The sequence below is a fragment of the Pteronotus mesoamericanus genome, unplaced genomic scaffold, assembly GCF_021234165.1.
Source record: "Pteronotus mesoamericanus isolate MK-2021 breed Mesoamerican mustached bat unplaced genomic scaffold, CSHL_Meso_final contig_82, whole genome shotgun sequence".
NCBI classification, from domain to species: Eukaryota; Metazoa; Chordata; class Mammalia; order Chiroptera; family Mormoopidae; genus Pteronotus; species Pteronotus mesoamericanus.
The window spans coordinates 1,338,473-1,364,681 of record NW_026555265.1 but is presented as its reverse complement, the minus strand read 5'-3'; the positions used below and the strand labels follow the sequence as shown (position 1 = coordinate 1,364,681).

General features: G+C 46.0%; 1 protein-coding gene across 6 annotated transcripts in view; it reads left to right on the top strand.

Annotated features, from left to right (window-relative positions):
* DGKG (diacylglycerol kinase gamma) overlaps positions 1–26,209 on the top strand; it is a 191,693-nt gene that overhangs the window by 108,492 nt on the left and 56,992 nt on the right. For all 6 annotated transcript variants that reach the window (XR_008530109.1, XR_008530106.1, XR_008530105.1 and 3 more), the window contains exon 20: positions 18,493–18,583. Coding sequence is in view for 1 of the 6 variants with exons in the window: in XM_054585079.1 (XP_054441054.1) it covers positions 18,493–18,583 (91 nt within the window). In the remaining 5 variants the exon portion in view is untranslated. The remainder of the gene's footprint in view (positions 1–18,492; positions 18,584–26,209) is intronic.

Genomic DNA, 26,209 nt, shown 5'->3' with positions numbered 1-26,209 from the left:
CCAGATTGAAACCCCACAACCAAAGGAGCACCCAAGAAGGAGACTAAACAGGAAGACACAAAGACAATTAACAGGACCCATGAGAAAACTATAAATAAACAAAAAGCATTTTTCCTGGACAGGAGAAGCAGAAAATGTACTGGGAATGGGCTGCAAGTATGTGAAGGATCCACAGCAGGACATGGGTCACACCTCCTTACTCTTCTTCTTGGCTCAGGAAAGTATGAGAGTGGGGGAAACATGCTTCGCAAGTAAGGAATTGTCGTGGGGGTTGGGAGAAAGAATCTCCTGGCTCATTGAAGACATGTTCAAGGCCAAAATGAATTTTAGAGAGAAGTTGTGGAATGCCTTTCAAAGGTTTCTAAAAACAGCATGCGGCCTCACTCATCTGGGATGACAAACACATTGTCCTCTCTGAGCCCAGGAGTGAGCTCGTTGCCCCCAGCAAACGAAAGCCCTGTCTCCCACCTACAGTTGACGGGGATATCCCCTATGAACACTCCTACCTCCTTTAGTCCTCAGTTCCCGCTTGGACCCAAGATGTTCCCTCCTTAGGAAGGCCCATCTTGATGCTCTTCCCTCTCAGGCTGGCCTTGCCTGGAGCCCGTGTTTTTGTCCTCTTGCTGCGCACAAGAACCTGCTGCCCCAACATCCCATTGTACAGAATTTAAACTTACCTGCTTTGCTTGCATTCAGGGCCCTTTAGAAAATTTTTCTCCTTACCCTGGGCAGGTGACCCAGTTAGTTGAACCATCATCTCATACCCCAAAAGGTTGTGGGTTCAATTCCCCAATAGGGCACATGCCTAGGTTGAGGGTTTGATCCCTGGTAGGGGGGCTTATGAGAGACAACTGATTGATGTTTCTCTTTCACATCGATGTTTCTCTTTCTCTCTCTCTGTCTCTGTCTCTCCCCCCGCCCCCACTCTCTCCAAAATCAATAAATATATCCCAGGATTTAAAAAATCAAAACAATTCTTCTCCTCAAAGGCCAGTCCAGTCTTATCATTCACTTGCCTTCCCCACACATGCTCTTAACTCCTCAGACATCTCCTCCTGGGACCTAATCATCACCTATGACTTGTTTCAAAATACCGTCCAAAGTATTCCGAACACTCCCTTCCTGACCAGCCCAGCCCTGGCTCCACTTTCTCTTTGAATCCATCTACAAGATCTTTGATATATTTTCTCCCGCTTTGATTTCTTCCTCTTTGTCTTCTATAAGTCATTGTTTTGAGGCCATTGTTTATCTCGCCACCTCATTTAGGCTTGCTCACTCAGAGAAAGGCCTGAACATTTTTGGGGGGGATCCACTGACCTAAAACCAGAAGGGTGATGCCGAGCATGTTCCTTCATTCAGCTCAAACGTGTTGAGCATCTGCTTTGTGTTAATATCATGTCCGGGCCGAGAGGAAAATGGATCACCACGGCTCCTACTTCTAGGAGCCCACGTGTGTAGCTGGGAAGATGAGCTTGTACATAAGCTACTATCAACTGCATTAGGTTCCTAGGGCTGCCATACGAAATTACCACAAACTGAGTGGCTTAAAACAACAGAATTTTATTATTTCACAGTTCTGGAGGCTGGAATTCTGAAATCAGGGTGTCAGCAGAGTTGGATCCTTCCCAGACTATGAGGAAGAATCTGTTCCATGCTTCTCTTCTTGCTTCTGGTGGCTGCCAGCAATTCTTGGCACGCCTTGACTTGTAGCTGCGTCACTCCAGTCTCTGCCTCCGTCTTCGATGGCCTTCTCTTTCTGCATCTCTGTGTCTCTCTGTCTACATTTCCCTCCTCTTCTAAGGCTATCAGTCATTGGATTTGGCTCGCCCTACCCTCATCCAGTATGATCTCATCTTAACTTGATTACCTCCGCAAAGACTCTATTTCCAAATACAATCACATTCACAAGTACTAAGGTTAGGACTTCAACATGACTTTTTTGAGGGGCACAATTCAGCCCACAGCACTGGCCTTCCCTCAAACCCCTACAAAAGTAGGAAATGCAACATTACACGGTGAGCTTTGTTTTAACAAGAAGACATGCATAATCAGTATGTTGTGGGAGCACCCTGAGAAAGGGGGTAATATTAGCCTTCAGAAAGGGGGTTACATTTGATTGTGAGTTTGGGAGAGGAATGGGAATTCACAGAGCAAAGAAGAAACCAGATGCGTGCTAGGAGGGTTGCAGCCTGGGCAAAGGGCAGAAGGGTTGAGTGGATACTGAGCATGAGAGGAAAGGGGAGCGGTTCCAACGTGAGGTAGAAAGGCAGGTGGGGGGCGGCTATGGCAAGATCTTGGCGCCCTGCCAAAGCCCGGACCTTGGGTCTGTCATTCGTCCTGTGAGTGACTGAGTGGGCATTGAGGTAGTCAGTCAACAAACGCTTTTTGAATAGATCAATGAAGGAATGAATTCTCCATCAAAGTATTTCCAGAACCAAAATGTCAGGGCTCCTCGAAACATGGGGACCTTTACATATTGAACTTACCTTAAGTGTTAGAATAGTAAAGGGTGTTAGGTCAGACAGAGACCCAGAGAGAGAGGAGAAGAGGTACCCCCCAAGGAGGAAACAGAAAAAAGAGGGTGTCAGGAGAGAGAGATAAGGGGAACCAGCTCTGCTAACCTGGAGAGTTAGTACATATCAGATCCAGAAAAACTGTGGAAACCATCCACAGGGCTTCCTTACAAACCCTGAGCTTTGCAGCAAGCTGTTTGGTTGTGGAGGTGGAAATCCATACTGAAAAAAATTCACATGTCATTCTTTCTTCCCCACCACCATGATTTCAGACTCTTTCATGCAGAACTTGACTTGGGTAGCTTTTAAACTCAGCTTAACATGTTTTTTCTTTGTTTGTTTTAGCTCCAGGGAAAAAATTATCTGAGTTTATGAACCTTAACCTTATGTTATACTTTACTGATTAAAACTTCAGAGAATTATTGTCCTTTGCTTAAAGGCATTTTGTGATACAATAAAGTCCATCTTTACATTTAGAACTGATGAGATTAGCATATTCATTTCACTGTATTCTCCTTAAACTGTTTATATGTACACATTTTGCTAAAAAAGAAGTTGAGAAACAAGAGTAGGTATATTCTCAAGAAAGATTCAAGTGATTAACTTTAACCCCTCATTTAAAGCAATATTTACTAAAGAAAACTTTGGTGCAATTGTTATTTGGACAAAGGAAATTTTGAAAGCTGCCTTTTCTGGACTTACCAGGATACTCAGTAACTCTCTTTAGTGAAATAGGTGAACTATCTCTTAAGAAACGTGGGCAAGTGGCTTACAACTCCATTTGTCAGGTTGTGTCATCTTTATGTGAAATACAGAAACTGATATGCAGGTTTCATTGCATTCAAAATCAGAAGAACTGAGTTTCAGCTCCCACCCTGCCTCTTTCATAATGGGTATCTTTGAGAAAGTTACTCACTTTTCTGATTACTGCAGGAATTTGTAAGAACATACAGCAGTATATATGTGGCTACACTGTAGAACTTCCAATTTAAATGCATAGTGACTCTTAACTATAATAACTTACAGGGCCAGAGCTCTGGACAGGCTTTAGGTTTGGCCTCCTTTCCAGTATAAGTGTTTCTTCTATATACACCCCTCTGGATGGGTGTGTGTATGGGGGAGGGGGGTTGGTCATCAAATCTCTACTTTGAAAACTGTAGGAGTGATTAATTTTTTTCTTTAGCCTTACCACTTCACATTTTACTCAAAGAACCTTTTCCTTATCTCCTAATGCTCTTCAATGGAAGAAGGGCACTCCTCATTCCAAGAACATACTTATACCCTCAAATTGCTAAGGTATCAGGGACTTACATAATTGTTGAATATTCATGTTTATTGAACCTACACTTAGACTGAAATTCCTCATTGTCTAGCAACAAGATCTTTTCTATTCTGTTGAATGAAGAGTTTCTTTAATCTTGAAAGTGGGCCCTTTTGGAGAGCATTCCAAAGTGCCAATCAAGCCAAGTACCTACCTTGCCTTTGAACTCAATGAGCTGAAAGTGTGTCTGTAATCTGCAGCTTTAGGTTACCATAGCGCAAGAGGTGTTAGGAACGTCATGGGTAAATACAAACCCCAAATTGTTAGTCTTAGTAAAACTTTTATCGGAGCTGTTGCCAGAGAGCGTTCTAATTAATCAGGTTTTCCCTTTCCTTTTCTGTATTACTTGTGCCTGAATCTGGGCAGGGAGAGGGATGGAGCTCACAGTCAGGGCTTCTGCAGACATGTGCGTGGTTGGGGTGAAGATAACACATCAGGCTGTCCTCTGATTTAAGCGGATGGCCTGGTTCATGATTGTGTACTTATAACCTTATTCCCCACCCTACCCAACGGGTAGTGAGTGCACTAAAGAACAATGAAATGGTCAACAGTAAGTCAATGGGTTAAAAGAAGAAGAGATTTGAGGACTGGATAATTTGTCCTTTAATAATCAAGACTTGATAGCATAATGTGATTATTCACTATAACCATCCAATTTTGCAAAGTGGAAATTTCCAAAGAAAGGTAAACATGAGTTTAAGCTACATCTCCAGTAGTTAAAGGACAAGTTCATTACTCAGTGTTCCATGACTGTTAAATAGGTGATGAAACCAGGTTGCACCTGAGCTATAAACACAAAACAACTGAAAGTATTTTTCTCCAGAAAATGTGGAAATGGATGATATTTTATTTCTGTGCATGTAATCTTTGCAAATGCCAACAGCTTCAGATTTTCCCCTGCTGCAGCTGGTCAGACCTTGAAATCAAATACATATTAGAACTCATAAGCAAAGGTGCCAGCAGCTCACATGGAAAGGATCAGATTGGGAAGGAGGTGGGGGAGACATTTTTGAGGAAACTTCTAGGAAAATTCCTGGAGGAAACTAGAAAGGTCTATATGAGAGGTCGCAAATCCAAATGCCAGCAGAGGCCAGGGGGTTAATGTAAATGTGAGAAGAGTGTGGATATGAGGCTTTAAGGAGTGGTGGGGACGCCAGCAAACTGGGGAGCATGTGCCCTGTGTAATGCGAGCAGCCAGTAGTCAGCTCCAGCCAATTGTTTCTAAGTTGGAAAACAATCGAATATTAACAGGTTTGATTTCTTGAGAGAAACTGGGCTCCAGGTGTGTATATAAAATCTTCCAATTTTAAAAATTAATGTACAAGCCAAATAAATACATTTTTAAGCCCCAAAAGATCCGTGAGGGCTCCTTGTTGTTATGTTGATGCCCAGGTAACATAACCTTACGGATGCGATGAGGACCAATTACTTATTTTCCTTGCTTGACCTTGGTCTCAAATTATTGGTGCCGCACATGTAAACTGGTCTCCTACCAAAGGAGAGAATGAATGGGCTTGAGGAAAACTTAAGAGGTCAGTGTATTTGCATTGTTGAAGGGCTCCTAGATGTTGTAAAAGAAATGATCCAGAAAGAAAAGGGACTCAGAAAGTCAAAGAGAAACATAAAGCAAAGTCTAAGTCAGATTACTAAATAAACATAACATGGAAATAAAGAGGAAATGCCCATCCCTGTTTGGGGAATAAAAATAGAAGCATGAGACTGTACCCACGGAGGACAGATTTGGACCTTCTGGAGAAGGGAAAGCAGAACAGCTAACAAGATCATCACAGGGTTTGAAAAGAACCTTATGGAGGTAGCTACCCAGGTGGCCTCCTTCAGGTATCTATTAAAGGAGCATTGGTTAAGTGTATTCCATGAGAAGGAATGAAAAGGAAATTCACTGGAAGACAGAGGGTAAGGAATCAATCATCAAATACACTGGGAAATTCCAAATTAAATATATTTCTTTTCTGTACTATATTGTAGAGCCTCTAATATAGATTCTCACCTGTGAAGACCATGCAAAAGCAGGATAAAGCACCCAAAGGTACTTGACTGCAGAATCCGCCTACCTCAGAACATCTAGTGAGGCCACCATTTTGCTGAATTCACATTGATGAAACCCCCGTGTTAGAGATGAAAAAGTGTACACATAAACATGTAACCATAAACCATCTCCCTCCTGCCTGTGGGTATGGAAGTAACACGACCAGAGAACCCTGGTTCATATCTCTCTAACTCTGGTGTCTTGGGTACGAAACTGAGGGACATGGGACAGAGGCAATGCTTTGGCCTCTCCCTCAGCCGCGAGTCATACTTTTAGGAGAAGTGGGCATGCCGTGGGGGGACAGAGAGCTGCCCTGTAGCTGATCTGAGAGCGACTGTTCTTCTGGAGCATGAATTACAATGCTGGAATGACAAGACTCTGGCAAGGATCTGGGAGCTTGTCTCATAAACCAAGAGAAATGTTAGTGATCAGAGACCCAAGGACCAAACAGGAGAGCTTTAAAATGAGATTTAAATGGGGATAAAATAGAATGTTCAGATGAAACTCGAAAATCACAGCCCATGGAGGGGCAGCAGGTGTAAGCTAGAAACAAGAGACCCGGCAGAAGGGGTGCCAAGCAGTTCTCCTGAGGAACTGGAGAGAGGGGCAGCGGTCACAGCCACAGCAGGGACACGTTTGCCAGCTGCACAGAGAGGGGGCAAAGGGAAGGGGTCGCATTCATCGGGGGAGACGTGCGTGATCTCGAGAGAGCAGAGAGAGCATGGGGTTGAACATACAGCAGAATGCCATGCTGTGGTGGGGGGGTGACAAGTGCCCCTGATCGCAGTCACTGAAATGGGTGTGAGGCGTGTATACACAAGTATAAGAAGTCACAAATGTCAGAGCAGAAGCAAAGCCAAGAACATATGGGTGAGATTTTTCAGAAGGGTGAAACATGAAAGGATTTTGCTGGCAGTGTACACTACGGTCTTCCCAGGCAGAGAGAGGCTCCAGCTGAGGCTTTCCCATTTCAGACTTTTTAAACTGCAGAGGAAGAAGATGAAATAAGAGTGGGAAGAGGGTATTTATACAGGCATCTGTCCACCTAATGAATTGTTGACTTGCCTTACTAACAATTTCATGGCTGAAAAGGTGGAGGAAGCAAGGAGGATATTACCTACTCTGTATTTAATCCTAACCAGGAGGCATCTACCTGGTTGGTGCTGTGGGAGGCACAGGAAACTCACGAGGAAATAACCAGATCATCTTGTAGCTCTACCATAAAAGAAAGAAGAAATCTAATGTGTCCTTACATTATGTCCTTTACTCCCCTTCCCAACTCTGCTCCTTCTCACTTTCTTCTGAAATGTCCTGGCTCATCCTAGTAAGAACTCAAGGCCAGAATTCAGGGTGGCCACCAGGGAGTTTAAGATGGAAGAGTTGCCCTGTTTTTTCCCCCAGGAAGTGGAGGAAACCAAAGATTCTCCAATCCAAATTCAGCAGGAAAGACATGCCACTTGTATTTCAAGCTGGAACTCAGAAGCCATGAGGACACAAAGCCAGTTTTACACATAGCCGTGCAGTTCTATTGCACCATTATCTGAGTGTATACCATGTGACCCATGTATACATTCTCAATTAATATTCCTAACAACCCCTGCCAGTTAGGTAATGCTATTTCAATTCAAAGAAGAAACTGAGGAACAGAGACTAAATGAGTTGCCAAAAGCCACAGAGTAAGTACGTGCCTGATGTGTGGCTTGAACCCAAGCCTTTCTGGCTTCTAACTAGAGCTTCTTCAGTTCTACCAAGCTGTCTCCAAAACCAGACACTGGATATGTAATGGTTAATTGGCTTTTGTAGGTTAGCCTAGGAACCCCGTGTCAACATAACATTGTTTCTATGGGGAAATGTGCTCAGAGTGACAAACAAGTGGCTTAACCAAGGAACTTTTGTAACCTGACCTATCATATCTCGGGTACTGCCTTACACTCAGAAAGTCTGGTTGTGGGAGGAAGGGAGGCGATGGAGGCTCATTCAGCCTGTATCTCCTCCTCAGACACCGTGACACCATTCCAGTCTAGCTTTGCATTTGCCAAGAAGCGACAGTCTCAAACCCATCTACAAAATGACCACTGTAGTGCCCACCACAGTAGGTAGACATGAGGATCCCTGTTTTTGTAAAGCAGCTAGTGCAGTTTCAGCACACGCAGAACATTGGATAAGTGATTCTCAACAGCTGGTCGGGGGGGCCGGGGCAGGAGGCAGTGGAGAGGGAAGGCAAAGCTGAGCTGCTTCTTTCAGGGCCCGCCTGGGAATTATGGTAACGTGAGGGTCTAGACCTGCTTCTGGGGTTTGCCCCTGCTTGCCCAGACAGTTCCTAGTTTCTAGACTTATTTGATCAGGACCCAGGAAGTGGCCTTCATCAGCAAGAGCTCAATTCCAGCCAAGTGGCCTGTCCTATCTGGGAGTTCAGGTCTTACAGTCTAAACAGCTGTCCTCGTCCACCTGGGCTGAAACTGTGCCCACCTTCCTGGGCTGAGGGGTGTGTGGGAGCTGGTAAAGCATGGTTCAGATTCACAAAGCTACAGGCTAAGCAGTCACTAGGGAACCTGAGACACACATCTGCCTCTGCCCCTTTCCTTCAGGAGCAGGATTTCAGGGCAGGATTGCGGTTTGTCCCTGTGTTTGACTTTGTTCTCTGAGAACTGAGAGCAAGCTCATTCAGAGCCCTCTAGCCTCAGCCAAATCGGCCTGAAGGGGATTTTCGTTCCATGAATAAAACTTCAAAGGAAGAAAGGATTGCTAAAAGCAGCCAAACGCTGAGATTATTTTTTTTCTCTTTTGGATGGGGGAAGGGAGCTATTTTCTCTTGGCAAGGACAGATACTAACTGGAAAAACGCTCTAGAGATTCAGGCCCTCAGAAAAGGAAAACCCTAGCTGCCTCCCAGCTGTCTCTCCTGAGGGTCACCCCCAAAGTGGCGGGACCATGTGGTGGCATTCACGTGACTGGCAGTCCTCAAGTCAGGCTGTGCTGCTTCAGAGAAACCCATGGTGTCAGAGAGGCAGTGTCTGTGAGCTCGTATGGCAACCATGGATGCGCAGTCTCAGAAAAGCTCCCTGTTTAGCCCACGTGTGTGCCGACATGTGCACATGTGTGTCCCCAGGTGCTGTGCTGTGGGAGGATCTGATTGCAGACTTTGGCAGGCTTTGTGCTGGAGTCCCACCCTTACGGGGAGATAGTGTCAGGTGCCAGACAGAATTCGGGAGCGCCAATGGAGACTATGTCCATAGTCCACAGAAACAAACACGAACTGTCTTGTGTGGAAGGGAATGGTCACTGTTCAGAGAGAGTAGATCCTCTGGAGCCCAGACTTACCCTTGAAGGTGTGGAGAACCAGTGGGTTTGGCCCTTTGTTACTTTGGGGCAAGAGTGGAGACCAGAGACCAAGAGGGGGGCCCAGAACTCAGACTCTGTGGCAAAGAGTGCCAAGGGGTCCTGAGCAGCCAGAGCCGACCAACCCAGAGCTGGACTCTCATGACCATGCCAATGGCCGGAATAGCAGTTGTGAGGCAAGCCAGCCCACAGGCAAGAATGAGAATTGCCCAGCTTTGCAGTCCCTAGCTTCTGTGGCTCTGGCAGACTTTTCCATTTCTCTCAGACACCTCTGGGGCATAGCAACGGGAGCTGGGGTTTGAATTCCAGCCAGTGCATCGTCAAGGACTGGTCTCAGTTTGCTAATCTGGACCTGTTGTTATGGCTTAGAAGAGAACCCCCATTCAGAGCTGGTGTGAAGCAGCCGTTCTGCAAGCAACCTTGTGCTATCACAGACTGCACCATTTTTATTCATTCCTTAACACCCTTCACCTTGGGAGCCATATTGAATAAGATTTCTGTCAGCCATAAAGCTATTCTAGGTAACCATCCATTTTCTCATTTTTATTATTCAAAAATGTCCATTTGCCATTCAATAAGCCCCCTGGTTACCAAGAGGTAATTGATTTAATTCCATTCGATGTCAAAATAATAACAACAACAACAATAATAACAACCCACTAGTTAGCCTATGCAGTCTTTATAATGAGTAAATGCACAAATACTATTCCACATTAAGAAATGTTGACAGCAACTCATGGACACCTTTCATACTTTGGAAGAGTCCTTGGAACCTGTGATCTCCTGACTAGGACTCCCTGGACCCCAAAGGACCCTTAAAGGCAAATGATCTATCATTTGGGATTTTACAGGTAATTTTTCACACACAGAAGTGACTTAAATGTCTCCATAGATTAATAAGAGGATTCCATATTTATACTATAAAATATTGTACATGCTCGGTGGGTGTTTCCCTTCTCTCTTGCTTCTTCTTGTTTTCTTTAGCCCCTTCTCAAGCTCTCCCATCTTTTTTGTTCCCCGTGTTTCTGCCTACCCACTTCTGATACCCACCCGTCCACTCACCACCCTAGATTTTTCCGAGTGCCATGAACAACAGTCTGGTCCCCAGCGTGAAAAAAGAGCCAGGGAATACCTGCCCTGTGAAGCTGAAACACGCTGAGCCAAGACAAATCTGTTGGCAGGAACAGTGGGCACAAGAGTCACGCTCAGAGAACAAAACAGCTATTTTTAAAGCCTCCTTCCTGATTGATGGAGGCTCACTTTCCCTTGTACCAAAGGGCCACTGCCCCCTCCACAGCCCTGTGCCTGAGGGTCACCGAGTGCCCATTCCAACGAGCAGTGAGAACAGGGGACAGCATGCAGGGTGGATTAGATGTGGTGACAAGCTTTCTGACGGGCCTGGGCAGCTGGCTGTGCGGGAAACACAGATGGCCTCTGCCGCACCTGTGAGCTGACGGCCTCGGCCCCTCGCAGGACCTGACATCCTGGCCTCACAACCAAGCCCCCCGGCTTTTTTCCCCTCTTTTTAAACCTTTGATCGAAACTTTGGTTAACACAATTACTCCACTTCCAAAGGCACTGGAGATTCAGAGAATATAAAACGTTCACAAATAAAGTATTCTTGATATTATTACTAACAGTCATCATTCAATTATAATTCAACTTGGGTTGCATTAGCCCTCTGGGTTGCTCTCATAGCTGCTTGATTTTGCGAGATTACTATTTACCTTAATAACCTGACACTAGTCTATTATCTTCACTAGTAGTAGCAATATCACAACTAATAGCCCGGGGGGGAAAAAACCCTCTAGAGTAATAAGTGAGATAGTTTGTTTTGTTTTTTAATTAAGATAAACCTTATGAAAATTTATAATTAATGTAGACTAGGCATAGTGTTCCCCAGATGTGTAGTTTTGGGCCTATGCAGTGTTCTTTTAAAAAGTTCAATTACCTACTAACTCTAATAATCCGATTTTACACATACGTCTTTCTCTTTTAAAAATGGTAGCTCTGGAGATAGTTGGGCAACACACTCCTTCTTGAGGACCATTGAGGAACACATGGGCCCCGCCTCCCTATCCTGCACTGTGTTATCTCAAGTTATTCAGGGAGCTTGGAGAAACCCGAGAAATCAGTTGTTCAGGGCTGGCCTGACACAGGAGGCCTAACAGAATCACAGCCCACTCAAGGAACCTGATTATCAAAGTCCAAACCACAAAGAGGCATACCTCCACTTCAAGGGCTCCTATTTCTAGAAATAGCTGTAGTTTCCTCTTTGTACCCCTCTAAGCCCAAAGAAATGTTTTCATGTTTTGATGACTTCAAAAGTCTGTTGCCCTTAAAACTCCTTAGACTATCAGAAAAAGACCATCAGAAGCTCATTGCCTTTGCTGGTAAAAATGCCCAGCCGCCAGCTTGGTTTCATTCCTGGCCATCCTTGAAAACAGGCAATTCGCAGGCTGTCGGGGGGATGGCGGGAGCCAGCCCTAAATTGCTAACAAATACAAAAGAACATTTTTAATTAGTCTCACTTCTCCCTCATCTGTCAAATGAAAAGATTCAACTAACGAGTGTGCAATCGATGTTATTTCTTATAAAGCAAGGGAAAATTAAGAAAACCCAGAAATAGAGTCAACCCACAGTGCCACTGCTGCTGTTCCCCACTGCTCCATGTGACTGAGACTCCCTGGGAGCTCAGATGAGGGTCTTCTGCCTCAAGGACGGGTTCACCCAGAGAGTTTCGAGCCTGCCATTGAACGTAGGAGTTTTGGGCACCTGGAAACCAGCCTCAGGACAACTGGTTAAGGATTAGTCATCTCCAGCTCAAAGGTGATTATGAGAAGGGAAGAAATGCTGGGTCAGAAAAAGCTCAGGAAGAGAGATGCAGAAAAAGCATCCCAGAAGTCTTTAAAACATTGCTAGTTTTATTTTCTTCAAAAGATATTGGCTGCCTGGGATAGACCCCCACACTATTCCTGCCTCCACCACACTACGCCTGCCTCCGTCCCAGCAGCCGCTAGGGAATGTCTCCAGTGATTGTGTCTCCTAGCAACAAGAAAGGACGGTTAGTGAGCACTTACCAGGCATTAAACACCTGCTTGGTGCTTTGCATTGGCCACAAGAGCTTCACAACTTTTGGGGACAGAGAATAATGTTCCCATTTTGTTGAAGAAGAAATGAAGGTTCAAAGCACATAAATAACTTGACTAACCAGTAAGTGGCAGAGCTGGTCATGACCCCTAGCCTCTCAGATTCCAAATGCCATGTTCTTGTACAACTGAAGATGAACCAGACAAACACTAGTGCCACGTGTGGCAGCAGCAGACCTCCAGCACGAGCTAAGGGGAAAGTGGCTAGGAGACATCTTCAAAAGAGAAGAAAGAACGCTGGTATCTAGTCTCTCTGATCAGCAGGGAGGTGGGGCAGAGGGGGAAAGGAGTAGGGGAGCTGTGTTCCCCACTCCCCTCAAATTGTGAGATATCACATGCCTATAGGATTTTACCAAAGGCTTTGGAAAGGTGTCCGTGCAGGAGCTGGTTAAAAAAAAAAAAAAAAAAAAAAAGGAAGAAAAAGAAGATGAGGCAGAGGGGAATTCACTACAATCTGTGAATTTCCTTATTTTCAGCAACAGTACTCATAGGGTTCTTCTGAGAATGGAAAGAGATAGTATATGTCAAATGTTTAGCAGGGTACAAAACCAAAAGGCCAAAGTCTCCCTAAGAGGCTTTCTCTACTTCCAGAACAACAAAGAACCTGTCAGCACTCCCTGCTGTACAGATCGGCTCTGACAGTGTAGACAGAACAGTGCAGAAGAATCCAGATTACTGCTCCCTGGCGTCTTGGTATGCAAACAGTAGGCTGGGAGTTCGGTTTCCTTCCTCCTAATCTCCTAGCAGCTGAGAAAGGGGACAGCCTGTAACCCATGGAGAACCCACCTCAGATAAGCCTGCCCGTGGAGTCCTTGGCAACAACACCCCAGCATACACAAAGAAATGCTTTGTCTTATCTTCTCTTATATCACTTGGCCTAAAGCCGACCTCCACTTCAGGACCCACCAGGAATGGCTAACCTCAGTCTCGCAGGGATCTGGGAACCGCCTTACCTGGTCGTCCTTTATCCCAATAGGGGTCTCTTTTCTTCTCTGTCCTTAGCCCCCATGGCCCCTGCCTTTGTATTTTCAACCATTTTGGTGGCTAGAACAGAGGCAACCAAATAATTTCCCTTTACATCCAATAAAGGCTAGTAGCTATTTTTCTCAGTAACCAGATCAGTGACCTTCACTAGGAAAACAGTACTTGGATTGTTGACAAGGCAGCAGTAACATTCGATCGATGAACATTTAATGTGTATAGGGGATGTGGACCTTCTATAGACCAAGATCTGTTCTAGATGATTTTACATGTCTCATTTAATATTTTTAACACTGTGTTAAATATTAGCCTATTTGATGGGTAAGAGGCTCAGAAAAATGACAAATTTGCTCAAAGTTACACAGCCCATAAAAGGCAGAGTCAGAATTTGAACCAGGAATCTTTGATTCCATTCTGGGGTCTTTACATTAAGCCACATTGCTCTCTGTTACAATGACTGGCTGAAAAAGGCCTCTGTTAAACCTGCAGGGCGAGGTGCCTGAAGAGGCACTTAGGTTTGTCACCTAGGTTTTTCTGTTCCACTCTATGTTTGGGCTAGTTCAAAGGCACACTGCCTCTGCCCCGTTTCTGAGAGAAGAAAGGTGCAGGGTGTCCTGGGAGCATACGACTTTGCCCGGGGTTAGTTCTGGTCTTTCTGATTCTCTCAGTCTGTATAAATTCAAGACCAGGAGGTTCCTATGACAAATGCAATCCGAACTCTTCTAGAACTTCCCTGGCATCTGGGAACTGGGAGGGCATGGCACTCTTCATTCATTAGACAGCATTTCCTAAGATGTGATGGCACCACTAACACCCAGCCCCCAAGGGCACCCATTTAACAGCCCAGTGAAGGAGAACCACAGCAGTCTCGTTAGTGTAATACAAGCACACACCACCGCACCCCAAAAGGTGCGAACGCATGCTAAGACAGGGTTGCAGGGCAGCAAGCACAGCTCTCGGGTCAGACAGTCTGCGTTGGGTGACCCCACCGCACTTCCTTGCTTTGCTACCTTAGGCAAAGTCTCCGCTTCCTTATTTGTAGCAGCAGTACCTACTTCACAGGGTTCGTCTGAGAACTGAAAGAGAGTATATATAAAATGTTTAGCAGAGTGCAAAACCAAAGAGCCCTGAGAATAGAATGAATTCACTTCTAATTAAAACTTGCCTAAGTCAAAACAGGTGAAATAAAAACTCTTAGGTTTTGAACTCCTAGTCTCCTGGAAGCCAGAGGTCAAGTGTTAGTGCCTTGGTGAAACGGAAAACTATGTAAGCTCTGTGGGGACAGACATCCTACCTCTCTTATTCACTTGTCCCCAGGCCCTCCACAGTGACCGGCTCGTAACAGAGCTCAATAGATGTTTTATGGATGGACGAATGAATGAGCCAAAAACCAAAAGTGCTTCCTTTCGATTACAAAAGGGCTGCCACTGGAGAACGAATCTCCTGTGCCCCCCTCCCATCTATCGTGCTATATGGGACAAAAACTTGGGCGCGCCGCTGGGACTACTCTTTCTCACTCACTCGTTATACCCAACCAGTGCTGTGAATTCCACCTCCTAAATTTTAGCTTATGAATATATTCTCTTCTCCCGAACTCTCTTGTCACTACTTTCCATCAGGCCCTCCGCAATTCTCTCCTGGATCCCTATCCCACCCCCAAACTATTCTCCAGGCCTCCAGTCTGTAGTCACCCCCTTCCGGCCCCCTCTCCACGCTTGGCGCAGAGGGATCTCTGTGCCAAGCACAAGGCTGATGAGGTCATCACCGCTACCACCCTCACCACCATTCCCACTTAAGGAGGACCCACGACACAGCGCAGGCCTTAAGAAAAAGCCCAAACGCTGAAGCGCGGCATCCCCAGCCCTTGTACCCTTCTCCTGTCTGCCTCCCCAGCCTGGCCTGACCAGTCCTCCTGCCGCCCCCCGCCCCCACCGCCTTGAGTTCCAGGTTCCCTCCAGCAGGTTTATGCTCTCTCTTGCCCTGTGCCATTGTCTAGGCTTCGTCCTCTGCCTGGACACTGTTTCCTCACCTTCTCTGCTCCCTTCCGCATCCCTCAGAACTCAACCCTGGCATCGCCCGCCTAGGATCCTTTCTCCAAGGGACCCTGGCTTGCGCTGAGAATTGGATGTCACCTCTTCCTAGCTGCTCCCAGTGCTTAGTGCTTAGCTCACAACACTGCGATCTGTTTCCTTGCCTGCCTGTCAGGTGCCTGGCCCATGGAGTGCCATGTTTCATTGTCATTGTACCTAGCACACCCCCATCTAGTCCTGGCACAGTGAGTGTCTCTTTAATTGATAAATGCTTTTTTTCTCACACCAAACAAGTGCTTCCTCAGAAGCATAGTCTCATTCAACATTTTCGGACAATCATGTGACCAGTCAAGATAATTAACCAAGGAATTGGGTGTGATCAATGACTCTGGAAAAACCTATCAAATTAGACAGACACATGGGGCACATATGTTTTCAATCAAAAGTCAAGACACATGATCTGACGGATAGGATCACATACTTTTCTGTTCCAGAAAAATTTGAATGCATCATATATGCAGGTACCCAACCTGATCTGTCATTTTTATCTTACTATGGTATCCAAATATGTCAATTCAAGGCATTAAAATAATAGCTAATAAGTAGCAAACATTCCTGTTGAGCTTACTATGCAGCAAGCATCATGTGAAGTGCTTTGTAATAATCTCATCTAATTTTCTCAACTGCACTTTGAAGCAGATCTTTTTACTATCCCTATTTTACAGATGAGGAAACTAAGGCTTAAAAAATTGCCAAAGTTTGCACAGCCACAATGGACACCTAAGCAGCAATGGACAAGTAGTCTGTTTGATCCTTTCAGTCATTCTTCAATATTGACCTGATCATGACCTTCTAACCTTATTAGAACATCAGAAGAGTCACTTTTGGACAAAACAGCTTGTGGCTTCCGAAAATTTTTATTAAAACTCTAAATCTCCTGGCAATAACTTTCAAAAGTCATGATTCAGACCTGCAGTGATATTTGAAAATGGCATCACAAAGAAGGAAAGAAAGAAAGAAAGAAAATGGTATCACAAAGCAGGTCTCCTGGCTACAGAGATACTCTCACTGCTGGAGGGGAATGCTCAACCTTGACGTTTATCACAGTCTGTGTTTTTCCTGTTATTGGGTCTTTTGCCATCATTGTCTATTGAAAGGCACTGACCCGCATTCTATCCTCGCTGAGAAATTCTCTCTTTCAGCTTTAATCATTCTGTCCTCTTCCTTAGTTGTCATTTCACTGGGATCTAGAGCAAATGTTTCTCAGAGTCCTGAAAACTGACCACCTGCATAATGATCACCTGGGCACTCATAAAAATGCATATTCCTGGGCCTCATCCTACAAGTATCACATTGAAATTCTGCAGATTGGAGCCCAGGAAGCAGCATTTTATTCACATTCCTCAGCTAACTCTTATGAATACAATGTTTCAGAACCACAAATGTAGTCTCCAGATGCTCCCAAGTCCAAGTGTGGTTTCTGGATCAGCATCAGCAGCTTGTTAGGAAACAAGGTATCCTTAGGCCCCAATCCTGAACTACTGAATCACAGCTTGCATTTTGATGAAATTCCCAATTGACTTGTATTTACATTACTGTGCATGCAGAGAACCAGTGACCTAGAATAGTTTCCCAGCATTTTTTCACATCATGGCAAGCACAGAAAGGAAAAGCTTTCTCTCTCTCTTTTTTTTTTTTTTTCATACAGATGAGAATGCCTGCTGTGAAATAGCCTGCTCCACGTGTGACACAGCACAATGGGCTTAACTCCCGAAATCTTGCTTATTCTTATTTCATTCATGACTTATCATTTCTTCTCATGCAAGCTAAGAGTCAGAAAGTCTACCCTCTCAATCAACTAGGTCTTAGAAATCTTCAAGCAATGGAGGAACATAGTCTCGTCTTCAAGTTCTAGGTGGGCCCTTTGAAAAATGCAGAGAGAATAGTTATGTCTGCTGTTCTGAAGAGTCATCTGCTATGGCCTAAGGGATACTAGGGAGAAATAAGAGCCTTCTTCCCTCTGAAGAATGCTCCTGTCCTCTTAGTTCACAAACTGAGCATAGAGGATCAGCAACACACAAGGTAGTTTCCTCTCTACTGAAGAATGTGCCAAGAAGAATGTGATTTCGTTTAATCCTTCCTTAGCAAAATCTGCCAGCTTATAAACTGGACAGGTGTCCCTTCTCTCAGCCAGCCCCTGATTGTGGGACAACAGTTGGGATGGAAGGAATGGAATACCTTCAGAAACACTTCCTGGTGAGACCATCTGATCAAAACAGCCAAGTGTCAGGACACACCATCTGACTTTGCAAAGCCCCCTGCTGCGCGGGAACCCCATTGTTTTCCCCCACTAAGGAAAATGTTGAAAAACTTAGAGCTCAAAAAGTGGTGAGCTCTGACTTTGAAGCAAATATGACAAGGTCAACCCTAAGTGAAACATGATTATGGCCAAATGCAATTGGGGAAGAAGTGAGGGAAATAATGGCTACCAAACAACTCACTTTTCTTTTTTTTCTCTTTCCTCCTTGCCTGCAATTCTGAGCCTAATTCTCCCCATTCTGCTTCCCCTCAGTCAGAACATAGACAAAGCAGCACCCATTTTGGCTGGTTTATTGTGGGGCTGTCCCTCCACTGTCCCAAGGCTGTATATCACTCCAGTCCCCAAAGGCTGGCTGAGCTTCCCTCTGAACCCCAACTAAATCCAAGAGAGGGGTCTGCCCGAAGTCCCTCTGCACTAGTAGTGGAAAGGACAGTGACCAGAGAATGCTGTCACTTGCCACCACTGGCTGATTCTCACAGAACTCTTCCCTTGATTCAGATACAGAGGCAAACAGGCCTGTCCCCTGCTCTGACCAGGAAGCTCAGAGACCAGGTGGTGGTTCACCCAGAGTTGCCATGATGTCTAAGAAATGAATGGGTTTTTTTCTTTAAGGTCAGACCAAGAACAGTTGGTAAAAAAAAATTTCCCTCCTTGATCATCTGATTAACAAGTGCTGAAAAGAGAAGCTTGGGGAACGCTGAGGGCCTGGGCCTCCCAGCCCTGGTAGCACAGCTGTTTTACATGACCATTTCAAGTCCAGAATTTTGAGCCATGTCTCTGCTTCACGGTCCAGGATGAAGAACAAGCTGTGGTACTTTGAATTTGGCACTTCAGAGACCTTTGCAGCCACCTGCAAGAAACTCCACGACCACATAGAGTTGGAGGTAAGTTCCCAAGTGCGGAGAAAGCTCCCTGGACCTTGGTTCTTCTCCTGGACGGTCACACACACACCCTCAGGGCACGTCCCCTTGGATCCTTAGCTGGTGATCCAGAGCGTAGTCCCTGTGTTGCACCTCATCCTCGGCAGCCTCACTCAGAGGAGGCTCCCGTCACTGCGCTGGCCTTTCTTGGCCTGTCCAGGGAGTCCTTGGGGCTCTGGGGTCTAGTGTCCCAGCGTTCCTGCCCTCAGCCCTCTTCCCACTGTGCCTTGCAGTTCCCCCTTTTTAGAACAGTGAAGGCTTAGCTGCCGCCAGCCCAGGGAGAGAAGATGCTGCTGAGGTAGAGGCAGTGTCCCAAGCCTGGGAAAAACCTGGGAACTGGTGGCCACGAGGCAGCAGGGGTGAGAGGGAGGTAAGGCCAGAGATGGCCAGCCATCCCCAGCTAACCCACCTGGGCTATCATAGCTGCTTTGAGGAGCTGACTTATAGGCACCCAGTGTTGGCTTTGCAGGTGTGCAACCTATGTAGTCACTCAGACAGACCCTCCATGTGATGCTCTTCTGTCGCCATCTTGAAATTCTTGATAATTTTTTAACAAAGGGACCTGCATTTTCATTTTGAACTGGGCCCTTCAAATTGCATAGCTGATCCTGCCGGTGCACTCGTGTCTCACTGATTCTTCCGGCGCTTGTAGTGGCCTGCCTGCCTCAGACAGTTTGCATGTTGGCTCCCCTTCCGGGGCTGATTAGCTGCCCGCTTCCACCCACTCCCCGCTCCCACCCACTCACCCCACTTCTTCTGGATTGCTTTGGGAAAGTGCTCTCACTGCTCTGAAAAGGTCTGCTTGTCTCCGGTAACCTAAAAGCCCAAACTCCTTTGCCCGCTGGCTCAGTTCTGCAGGATCTCAGGTCCATTGGTTCCCTCGCCTGCCGCTCTCAGCTACCAATCCCACCTTCCCGTGGGATTCTGGCCTGTCGTCTTGTTTTCACTTGTGAAAGACCAAGCCAGAGAGTTCAGCCAGGATGGGCTCCTCCTGGCCCAAGGGCTTTGTCCCTACGCCTCCATTAGCAGTCAAGTGGGGTCTGGGCATCCCTATAAGGAGCAACATTTGGCCTGAAGCAGTGTGGGAAAGCCCCACCACTCCCTGCCGGAAGGGAGTCTGCTCTCACAGGGAGTGTTCACAAACAAAACACAAAGCCAGAGAGATTCTGTGCTTGCATTTGACTCATCTGTCTGCCTCTCCCCGTTGGTTGCTGAGTTACCAACCCCAGGGTGGGAGGAGCCAATCCAGCTAATCCCCCAAACTTTTGGCCAGCCCAGTTAGAGGGCACAGAGGCCTAGGAGCCCTGGTTGTGTCCCCAGGCGGTACCACCTACACCTGGGAGAGGCCAAGGAGCCAGCCATCCTGTTGATCCGTAAATCCCTTGCCTGGAAGCTGCAGCACGGAGAAGAGTGTTGAGCTGAAGAGACTGTGGCTACCAGAGAGTGTGCATTTTTCCTGTTGGCATGACCCCCTAGTGGGGTCTCTTTAAATATACCCTAATTGAAGGACAGCCCGGGCCTAGCCACTGCCAGCTGCAGGCGCACAGCGATTGCTTGTTCTCCCTGCAGCTGGCCTTGAAACTGTGCCCAGAATAGAGCAGCTCAGTCCCCCTGCCTCTGTGGCCTGCCCTCCTTAATCCCGAATCCTATTCCCGCCCCCGTGCACAGTCTCCTCTGGGTCCAAGACACCAGGGCTCTTCTTCAAGGGCAGAGCAGGCTGGTCCTCTGGTTGCTAAAGATGCTGGTGGCCTCTGGTGGGGAGGAGGGTGGCTTTTAGGGGCACTTCCTGTTTTCCTTATCGCCTCATAATGAGTCTCTTCAGTGTTTATTCATGAGGCTAAGGGGTGGGGCATCACGTGACAGGCGGCTCCTGACAGTTGGCGCGATTGGGGTAGACACCATTTTTGCATCCTGAGAGCAGTGAGTGGATGGCCAGTGCCTTGTGACCCAGAGCGGAGAGAGGGACAGAGAGGGTGAGGCACGTGAGTGGCAGGTGTGAGGAGGCTGCAGAGCGCCCCAGGGAGATGGGAGAGCATCAGGGGCCTCAGGAAGAACAGTGAGAGACGCTGTGTTAAGGGACCCTCTAAATGTGGCCACGGCATACAATAGCTCAGGCCTGTAAGGACCAGCACACCCATCAGTTCAAGGCCAGCTATCCCTAGAATAACCCCAGACAGTTATTTATAACTACATGTCACCATTTCAAAGCCCTACCGCAGCCTATATTCCATAGTCACACAACAGCCCCGTGAGCTACCTAGGCCAGGTATTATTATCCCCATTTCATGGAAGAACAAGCAGAGGCACAGAGGTTTCGAAGCATAAAGAGAAGGGAGAGAAAAATAAAAATGTCACATGTGTTGACTGCCTACCATACTGTGTCCTCATTTGACACTATAACGCAATGAGGCAGGTACTATCACATATTCTAAAGGAAGAAACTGAGGCTCTGATATATTAAGTAACTTGACAGAGATTTCATTGCTAAAAACTGGTAAGAGAGAAGACTGTAGGTCTCCTGGAATGAGTGTAACTTAAAAGCCAACAGAGTTTTACCGAACAAGTGCTAGAAACTCAGTGAATTTTTCAGCATTGAGGCACTATTTCCTCCTTTACCGAATGTGGGACCATTTGGTTCCCCCTCAGCTGAGGCAGCTGGGGAGCTCTGCTGACAAAGGCTTTCAGAACAGAAGACACAATCCTCCTGCTCATTTGAGGAAGGAGGGGTTCAGGCTGGACCGGTAGGTGAAAAAGTCAGAAAGGAAACTGCCTCAAAGTTTACAAAAGGTTTTCCTACGTAACATCTCATTTTGACCCACAGAATAAGCAGGACAGATATTAATGTCCTCACTTTATGGGTGAGGAAACTGAGGCTGAGAGTTTCAGAAACTTGAGAAAGGGCAGAAAGGGTTCAGGGGACAGGTAGGAAAATCTATTTAGATTGTGCGTACGTGTGTGAGTCACTGGTAAAAAAAAAAAAATAAAAAGGCTGCATGGTGAAACTTGGAGCTAAAATGAGGTTATGCAGGGAAGGTCTCCATTAAAAGCCTCTCACATGGAAGTCAACCTATTTCTCTGAGGCTAGTGGCTTGTTGAGAAAGACTAGGAGACTTGGTCTTCTCTGAAATTGAGCTCACAGCCCAGCTGACAGAACACATAGGAGGAAATATAGTACTCACTTAATGAGTGCTGAGGAAATTGGATCCAGGGGTCCTGGGGAGCCCCATGCGCCAGATCACCCTGGACAGGTAAGAAGGTGACTCAAGACCTATTGTTCACATGCAGACACTAGGCCAGGGCTGGCCCAGTGAAAGGGGCCTGGCCTGGATGCACAAGACCTGGGGGCTTAGCCCTGTTCTGCAATTAGGAGAAGTAACTTGCTAAACTGTGGGTCTGGGCCTCAGTATTCTCATCTATAAAATGGGGGGAAGGGGGGTTAGCCTACTTCTCAAGGCTATAATTCAGATTAAAGTTTTCAGGGATTTTTGTTTGTTTGTTTGTTTGTTTAAGTAACTGGCAATGGGGCTAAGTGCCTCATAGAACTTGCAAAGCAGCCCTGCGTGGCATCCAGATCACCTTTTCAGAGAAGGGGATAGAAGCTGAGAGAACGCAAGAAGCTCACCTGAAGTCCACAGCCTATGAGTGGTCAGGTCAGGCTCCAAATACAGATTTGGCCCAAACCAGGGAGTTTCAGGGCACTACTGGCACCTCAGTCTCGAGCAGAGATTCTCAGCCCGGCACGGGGCACATCTGACCTACTTTTATCCACGTACTTTTATGTAAACACAGGTAACATTAAAAGCAGGCATGAGAGTTTTACATTTATCAAAAAGAGGGCATAAAAAATAACCTTGCCAGTGCTCACCCTACACGCTCCCTTCACAGGAACACAGAGCAAGGCCTGTGAAACTAGTGCTCTTCCTGGGGAATGGGTGCTCAGTAAATTGTGGGTGACTCCGATTAAGAAGCCAGCACGTCACCCACGTGACTCTCATCATCCCTGGTCTAAGGCGGTCTCTCAGGGTCTCTCAGAGTCTCTGACTCCTCCTCCCTCCCAAAGCTGCCCTTGATGTTCTTTTTAATCTGACTTCACCTGAATAAACAGGAGGGGGATGGGGTGAGGGAGGGACACAGTGAGTCACCTCCGCACCCCAGGCCCAGAATAGCCTTGCAAAAGTTTTTAGATGTGCTCATAGTTAGGTGGAGTGAACGAGGCAGGCTGCGACTCGAGCTCTTATTTTACATGCTGTGGAAATTTTTCATTTTACCAGCTAAAAATAAGAACTTCCAAAATTCCTTGATATTTCATCTACTTTAAAACAATGTTCACAAGGGAAGGCGAGCCAGCTCCAGTAATATGAACCTCTGCATGGGGAAAAGTGAGTCCAAATTTGGAAGTTGCTCAAAAATAATCTGTTATATTGAGTATATTTTGGAAATCTCTGCACATCACTTCCCCCTTTTCAATTCCGTATTTTAAAAAAAATGCTACTAAGTCTTGAGAACATTATGTCAAATACTCCCATTTTCCCCTCATTTAGAATGGATATTTGTCCATATTTTGTTTTGTTCCCTTCAAGTATTTTTTAAAGAAAAAAATAAAATATTACAGATAGAACGGAGTTCCCCACAATCCTTTTGTACTCTGCAACTGGCCTTTCTCACTTGCCATTATGTCCATGAGATCCCTCCATGGTGCTGTTGCCAGAGCTAGCCCTCACTGCGGCTGCTCTGGGTGCTCTATGAACACCCCACCATAACCGTGAGGGGCAGACATGGGAACTCTCAGACACTGCCGGTGGGAACCTCAGTGATAAACCTCTCTGTTCGGCAGTAAGTGCCGAACTAAAAATGACTTTGTGGGCTGTGTGACCTAGCAGGTTCTTCACAGCCTTGATCTAGAGGATTTGCCGCACCTGAGCTCACAGGCGGACGAGCATGGAGGTAGAGTGTAGCCTTTTTTTTTTTTATTACAACAAAATGGAATCAACCCAAATAACTGTTATTCTAACGCTTTAAAAAAAGAGTGTGAGTGAAAGTCCTAAATACCACTGAATTATAACTTTTAAGTGGTTGATACTATGTTATGCGAATTTTATCTCAATTTTTAAAAATTTCATTTTACAGAAGGGAGTACACTGGGCACAGTGCTCGGGATATTTAATCCATATCATGAGATGGATGCTGTCTATGAGAATTGTAAGTTCTGAAACGAACACTTAGCACAGCCATGTGCATGTAAAGAAGCTTAACAAATAATGAATCTGATTACTTTCAGGTTGGGCAGATAGTTTTAGCTACTCTAATCCAACCAAGTGCCATTGTTTCTCAAAAGAGAGAAATCAAGGACTTCACAAGTGAAGTAGCTTGACCAAGTTCACCCAGCCAGTAAGTGGCAGAAGAGAACCCATGGCTCTCCAGCTCCAAATGGGGGCATTCTCTTATTCTGCCTTGGTATCCACCTGCAATATTGGACACTTTTTATTTTTTAGAGAGGGAGAGATCTTCATGCACGTTGGCCTCTTCTGGCATCATTGAAACCTTCTCAGCTTAGGCAGGTAGGGCCTCTCAGAGCCTGGAATAATGAAGGTGGGGACTGGCCAGACGTTCAGCCCATCAGCCCAGCCACAGTGATCCCAAGGGAGATGAAATGAAAGCATGTTCATGGGGAAGGGAAAGCCAAGAAGAGCATTAGGAGAGATTTTGAGCTCATGGAAAATAAAAGGTGGCAACCTGATTATACATCAAACCATAGAGTCAAAAGGAAGGCTGGAACGGGCCTTGGAGAGATGACCTGCTTCTGTCTGTTCCCTTCCTCAGTCAAGTCCAGCGGCCCATCATTCCAGCCTCACCATCCTTGGAAGGCCACCCAAGGCAGCTCTTGCCACATCAGATTTCTTCTTCTCACTCACCCTACAGTTCTCTCTGTTCCTGATGCCCTCATCCCAGTTTCTCCCTGCTCCCTCCTCCTATGTCCACTACAGTCTTTTCCGGATTATAAAAGTAATCCAAATTCATGGTAGAACATTTTAAACTATAGAGGGGCAAAAAAGAAGTAACCCACACTCTCACCGTCAGAGAGCAGCACTGTTTTAAGGTTGGCCTTGTTTCGCTCTTGTAATAATATTAGCCCCTGTTTCTCTAAAATCAGGTCTCTGGAGGACCTCTATGATTCTTTGATTTCTTAAATCCTTATCCATTTTTAAACACAGCTTCATCCACCCTATCTTTCTACCTCTTTAGCCATGCACTGACTACAAGTTTCCCTCACTGATCCTTAAAGTCTTTCAGTGTACTAAGAAGCAATTGTTTCTGTCAATCTTCTCTTACAAAATTCCACTGTCAGCTTGCAGTTTCTGACACCTAACTTTTTCTCTCTTAAATGACCCTCTTTTTTATTTCCTTCAACTGTGTGCCCCGTATCTCACTGCAAGCCGCCATTCATCCACGTGCTTTTATTTTCCTATTCTTTTTCATTTCCTTTGTTCTTCGTGAATTGCTTTGATTTTCTTTGTCTTCAGACTCCTGGCTATCCACACTTTGTGTCTTCCAAGGACTTTGGAATAACTTTTAAGGATGAATTCCCATGCCTACTTTTCACAAAGCAGCAAGGAGATATGCAGCCCAGTGGTTAGAGGAGGCCTGAGGAGGTCTCGTCAGACCTAGGTTGGGGTCACCTGACTCAGCATGTTGGATGAGAAGGCATCGCCTCCAAAGGCTCCTGGCAGAGCTCCAGGCTAACCTGTGCCCCAGCAAGCTTAATGTTTCTACTGCCAAGGTCCCTTAGCGGAAGAATAACTTTCCCCAAGCCAATGCATCTTTTAAGTAATAACCAACTGTGAGGCCCTGTCAGTGGCAAATGTTTCTCTTAGGCCTATTAGAATATTGAAAATAATTCATGATCTTTATTGCCACACTCAGGAGATTCAGTGATCTCAGGGAAGAAAACCAGTTCAACCCATTTCCACTTCTACAACTGAGGTATGAAACAGAGAATACTATATACGCTATGTCTTACTGGCTGTGGTAGATAGGTCTTCGTTTATCTGCGTTGGCCAGTGAAGTCATAAACTTGCAGATCCTAGTCTTTTACAGAAGAGGAATTGAGACGGTAGAAGAATTGCTGATTTTAAGAAGGGCACAAAATCTAACAAGGTATCAGACGAATACGACCGTGCATACATACATGTTATATCTCAAGGCCTTAGGATCAACAAGTTAATAACAACAGCAGCCGCTTGCGGAACACTTACCTTGCAGCTAACTAGTTCTGTCCTGGCACTTGCACACATCACCTTACTTAATCTTCATAACACGCTGCATGGTGTGGGTGGTTCCCATTATTTACACAAGGAAACTGAGTTTCTAAAAGAGAGGTACTCCAAGTTCAGAGGAGCCTGGAGCCCAGTGCCCCCCATAATGCCCCGGCACTCCCTGGGGGAGGCGGTCTCCGCACTGCGCTGCTGCTTTCCACCTAATTAATACATGTGTCAATTGAGCTGGTGGTGGGATTTCCACCGGGACTTGGCAGGTCTGTTAGGCAGTCCGCTGTCTGAAGCAAGGACTCGGTCTTATTCCTTCTGCATCCCC